The following is a 5,848-nucleotide window of genomic DNA, read 5'->3' on the forward strand; positions in this document are numbered from 1 at the left end:
CCGAACGCGAAATTGGCAAGGCAGATCCGAGTGTACTCGTGTACGTGCGCACGTCGCGCGTTGCGCCGCTTAATTTAATCCCGCGTCTAGAGCGTGCCTCGCTCGGTCGAGTTTAATGCTCGACCAGGCCCCGCTAATTGCACCTGAACGATGTCGTCGTTCGCGACAGATGAATCGTTGTTGGAAACGGTTCATAAACAACGCTAACTTTGTTGTTTACCGAAAACTGGTCTCTCGAAATTATATATATATATATATATATATATACCGTGACACGTGAGAAATGAAAAATAACAGGAAAAATTTGCTTGGAATTTCTATCTCGGGATGGAAAGAAAGAAGAAAGAAAGATATCGCGACGCTTTTAAACGAGCATGAGAGAACGAATTGGCAGAGGGGTGCGAAAGAGAACCGAGAGATTCGTAAATATTTTTATTTTATCGAAGGTAGACGAAAGAAAGAAAGAAAGAAAGAAAGAAAGAAAGAAAGAAAGAAAGGTTCGGCCGTTGCGAAAGGTGGCAGCAGATCGACTGACGCTCGCACACACTTTCGTGGATAGACATATTGCGAGAACCGCGGCCTATAATTCGCGTAGGGATCGTTCGATTTTTACGATTGTCTGCCAGACTGCGGCCGAACTAACCCTTCGGCCCGGTTCTCTCCTCCTCCTCCTCCTCCTCCTTCTCCTTCGCTTCTTTGTCTTCTTGTTCTCATTCTTTCCACACCCGTTCTCCCTCGACGACGAACCTCGAAAACTCGGTGTCTCGTGCGTGCAGCAACCACTCCGCGTGTATAACCCCGTAATAGTTCCTCTTTCGACTGCGCGTGCTTCCACCCATTATAAATCCCTCTTTCCTCTCGATTCGATTCAAAATTTCGCTCTTTCCTCTCTCTCTCTCTCTCTCGTTCATTTCCACAGAAATTTCCATTAGAATCGACAACGATTAATTTCAAAGACGCGAGAAATGAGCATTTCGCGTGTTGGCACGAGTTTCATTCCTTGTTGACTCTCTCTCTCGAGATTCTAACAACTTGTAACACGTTGCAAAAATATCGAATTGTCCCGAGGGAGTGTTTATTTCGTTGCTTGCCTCAAATTTGTCGGAGATGAAACGCGGAGTGTTGAAATGGGCACAATGGAAGAGGAGTCGATCCCTGTGGCGCGCGCGCGCGCGCGCCTCCCTCGCGGTATAAATAATTACACGTTGAAGGCGCGTGGCTCGATATAGTCGTGTAGGCACCGCGATACACTCTCTGGTAGCCGCCGTCTCCCTTTACAATTTCGTTTCCTCCGTCTGTCCCTGTCCCTCCGCCTGGGGATAACCGGTTGCCGGAATGATGGATGCGCCGGCGTCCCGACGTTCCGTCGCGCGTCACGCACCGCCCGTTCCAGGGTTATTTTCACGAGTGATTCGAGGGGGAGGGGGGAGGGAGAGAGAGAGAGAGAGAGAGAGAGCATCGCGCCCGTGTAATTCACAGTTTCGGGCCTCCAACGCGCGTCGCGCTCCGCTTCGCGGACATCTTCCCCCATCTGTTCCCGCATTTTTTCCTCTTACGAGATTTCTACTTCGCAGCGGATCCATTTTTTGCCGAATAATATTTAGAAGACGATTAATTTTTAATTAAGGCGGCCACGGTATTACGTAACACGCGTCGAAATTAACCTCGCGAGAGATGAAGCAGCCGTTCATATGCGAGATACGATTCGATCAAAAATTCATTCTTCGAGACGAGAATAGCCGTTGATATCAAATTTGTATCAATTTGTGTAACGTGTATACGTGTGAAAGTTGGCGCGTAAAACTCGAGGTGGAAATGTCTTGGCTTTTGGATTCGAATTCACTCGACAAAGGAAAAACGCATTGAGAGAGAGAGAGAGAGAAAGAGAGAGAGAAAGATTTTTATTTCGATCAGGTTCGAAGGCGACGAGCGAGGAGGAAAGCCGTGTCGACTTCCTTTCTTCCTTCCTTTCTTCCTCCGGCAGGTGACGAATGGGGTTAACCGGCACGAGCCGGCCGCTTCTCTCTCTCTTTCTTTCTCTCTTTCTCTCTCTCCCCATCCGGGAGATCTCCGCCTCGTTTCCACGGTTTCGAGCGTTCGCAACAACACGGTCGACGAGCGTTAATGTATTGTGATCTCTCCCCCTCACCCTCCCCCCTGGTCGAGCCTCTTCTTTTGTGGACCGCGTTCCGTATATTTTTGTTACGCGGAGAACACGCCGTTCCTGATACAAGCCGCCATCTTAAGCACACAAACAGTGTGCCTCCTCGCCGCTGTTTGCCAGCGGTAATGATGATAGTACCATTCCCCACAAACAACGGAAGGCGTACGTATCGCCCTTTGATGTCTCCCTTCTCCACTTATTTTCCTTCCGCTTTTCATTCTCTTATCCACGCTTCGATCGATCTTGCAAAAAGAAATCTTCTTTGCAAGAAAAAAAAAAAGAATCGATCGGTCCGTGGAGAAAGAAGAGAAGAGGAGAAGGAAGAAGAAGAAGAAGAAGAAGAAGAAGAAGAAGAAGAAGAAGAAGAGAAAGAAAAGGGAGGAAAAAGAAGGGGGGATGATGGCGTCACCTAGATGGACGTCGTTTCGTCGATCCTTTCCTTCGGCGAAACGAAAACGATCCCGGGAAGGGGCCCGGTGTCCCATTGAGTCATCCCCGGTGCCAGAGATTTCACGGTAGGGCAGAGCTTTGCTCGACGATGCATTGGTCGTCGTGTATCGGCCGAATCACCGACAACCGGTACCGGTGCGACGGTAGAGCGCGGTGTAGCACGTGATGGGTCCCGGATGAGAAACTTCAACGATCTACTTACTGAGTACGCAGAGTAAACGCGGCGGAAGTGATACTCGATGGTAAGTGTAGGCCTTTGATGATTTCCTGCCAAAGCTTCTTGTTGATCACGTCAACGAGGCCACCCCTCGCTATCACCAAATTATACAATTCGTACAGATCCAGCACCGATTTCGCCATGATCGGCAGCCGATTGATCGGAGTTCCTGAAACCAAGATAATTATCCAAGCAAATGGGGGGAAGATAAATAAGAGGAGAAAGAGAGAGACAGACAGAGAGAAGAGGGAGGCTAGTAACGAGAGAGAAAAAAAAAAAAAAAAAAAAAAAAGAAAGGAAAGGTATCAAGCTCGAGGCGAACTCGATGCTTCAAAGTCGTCGTTTATCCGTCACGTGATCGGTTTCGGCCGCATTTTCGACGATGGTTCACGCGGGAATGTTGCACCGCGCTCCAACTTTACGACGTTTGTCCAAGGCTTGCAGCGAGGGGGGCGTTAACAAGAGCAGTAACGAATTCGTAACGATCACGCGAACGCCTGCTTTTACGATCTCCTTACTCGTCGTGTATCGTAGAGCTAGAGCGTGTGTATATATATATATATATAAAATAAATAGAATAAAGAAAAATGGTTGGGTTTCAAAGGAGAGAGGGAAGGGTGAGAAATAGGGATGGTTCAAACGGAATGAACGGGTGAAATGGATCGATCGGCGTGGATAATCCGGCGAATATTTTTTCACGCGACCCGGCCGCGTGCAAAATCGCAATTATATCGAAATTATCGCAAACTCGCTCGCGCGCCAACAACGAACGAGCCTTTTACGAGCTTTTACGCGAGTTTTAATCGGTACTTAAGATAACGCGGTGGAATCGCGCCGGACGCCAAGGAAAACTATAACTACCGCTTTCATAAATCGAGGAAATTAATTTAAAATAGTTGAAAGTTGTCACAATCGATACCACGATAACACGACGAAAATTTGGTCGCACGAAACGAGCGCCGTCAATGGCCACTCGACAATTCCGTCGTCGAGCTGTTACGAGGCTGTTCGATCCGTGTTAACGGGGTGTTAACAAGTTTTGCGACTATCTCAACGCGGTTCGACAACGCGTATGTAAACGTCAAGTTTACGAGTATTGCGCTTGATCCGTTCGTTGTTCTCGTAAATATACGGGTTCACGGGCGAGAATGATCGAATGCGTTCAACGGCCGGCCGCGATCGAATCGAATTTTCTTTTCTTTTCTTTTTTTTTTTTTTTTCCTTTCGATTCGAAAGAAAAAACGCGAAGCGGAGAGAAAGAAAGAAAAAGGAAGAGAGAGAGAGAGAGAGAGAGAGAAGAAGACACCGCGATGCCTCGGCCGACGTTCGCACTAAACACATAATTCCAGCTCGATTTAAAGTCACGCGAAAATTCACCGGCAACCGTTGTACATCGCGTGGTGGTAGTCTTACCGGCTCGAAGCCGGTAAATTTTACGAGTTTGTCCAGAGGTTCGAGTTAACGGGGCGTTAACAAGGGCAATACTCGTGACTATCGCGCGTGCGAGCTCTCCTTTGCGGCTCTTTACGAGCTCGCCAACGATTCTTCGTACGGAACACCTTGCTGCGAAACAGCAGCAACAACGACGCAGATGACGACGAAGACGAAGGCGAGGACGACCGACATACCCCGGAGAGCGATGGCAAAAAAGAATAATGACGAGAACGGGCAACAACGTCCCAACGTATCTCTAATAATAACAGCGAAACTCGCGCTACCGAGCGGAGTTTTCCTTTGACAGACCTAAGGCCTACCAGCGATGAAAAAAAGAAAGGAAGAAAAAACAAAACGAAGAAAACTCTCTCTCCCTCTATTCCTTCCTAACAATAATAATAACAACAATAATCATTATTCGTTATCGAGAAATAGAAAACTCGTCTCGAGTGAAATTTTCGCGAATATTCTTCCGATTTGTGTATACTTTGACCGCATTTCCTATATCTTCCCGTACGAAGTTAAAGGAGACGGATGATCGGGCGGTGGCATCGTATCGGTGGATCGTTTATCCGCCATCGAGAAGGATGAAGGGGGCTGCCGCCATTCCCGGCCTCGAGAGTGGAGGCAATAAAACGTTGCAGGCCGGGGTAGGGGAACCGGCAATTTCGGGCTATCGAGCGTGGTCCCTCCAGCTTTATTATTGGCCCTGCAATTATTGTTGATATACGCGCAACCCGGCAACCCAGGCATAATGTTCCTATATAGGGCGCGGCGATAAAACCTGGCCTCGCAAAATGGCGCCCGATTCTTCCCTGCCTCCTATCCTCCTCGCGTTCGCAGCCACGGACGGAGCCTCGCGGACTCCGAACCCCCTTCGACGTCCCATCCGCGTACATACACGTATCTCGTGCTTTTTCTTCGCTCCCTGTGCTCCTCCACAAATCATTCCTCGCGCGCGCGCGCGCGCGCGCGTTGTTCCCCTTCGAGGAAAATGGCCGGTTTCGCTGCTCCTCGTCGTTCTCGCTCGCTCTATATATCCAGGGAATAAATTCGAGAACGATGGACTTTAACTTCGAGGAGGCGGGAAGACAGATTTTACCCCCTTTCGAGCCCCCCTCCTCTTGTTCCTCCGAAAAAAGAAGAAAGAAAAAGCGAGGAATGGAATCGAGAAACGGATAATCGAGTGTACGGATATACACTTGGAGTATATACTTCTCCTTCCCTCGGAGGAGAGACGATACCAGAAGAGAAGAAGGTGTGGAAGTCGACGGGAGGAATGGGTCTCATTGTTCGACAGGAATCTAGCGGCGAAGGGGGAAGACGAGGAAGAAGATACGAAGATAAGTGGAAAGAAATGGCGAGGGGAAAAGAAAACGGGGGGGAAGGAGAGTGAGAGAGAGAGAGAGAGAGCGGGAGGAGAAGGAGGGAAGGAGTGAAAGGAAGAGAGAGAAGAAGCATTTCAGGATGCGATTACGACTTTTCTTGGTAGGGCGTCCAATCAGCAGTTATTTTTATAATGGCCGCCGCCACCGCCGCCACTGCGGCCGCGTCCCGCCGTTGTATTCGAGCCGTAGCGAGCC

At 49.0% G+C, this 5,848-nt stretch overlaps 1 protein-coding gene across 1 annotated transcript in view; it reads right to left on the reverse strand.

Moving 5' to 3' along the window:
- The window catches only part of LOC102675740 (AT-rich interactive domain-containing protein 3C), a gene marked incomplete at its 5' end in the record, with an annotated part of 57,166 nt that overhangs the window by 4,542 nt on the left and 46,776 nt on the right, over positions 1-5,848 (reverse strand). Inside the window, 2 exons of the mRNA XM_031512549.1 lie at positions 2,257-2,351; positions 2,817-3,000. Of these exons, the coding sequence (XP_031368409.1) occupies positions 2,257-2,351; positions 2,817-3,000 (279 nt within the window). The remainder of the gene's footprint in view (positions 1-2,256; positions 2,352-2,816; positions 3,001-5,848) is intronic.

The sequence above is a fragment of the Apis dorsata genome, unplaced genomic scaffold (genome assembly GCF_000469605.1).
Source record: "Apis dorsata unplaced genomic scaffold, Apis dorsata 1.3 scaffold_468, whole genome shotgun sequence".
Taxonomy (NCBI): Eukaryota; Metazoa; Arthropoda; class Insecta; order Hymenoptera; family Apidae; genus Apis; species Apis dorsata.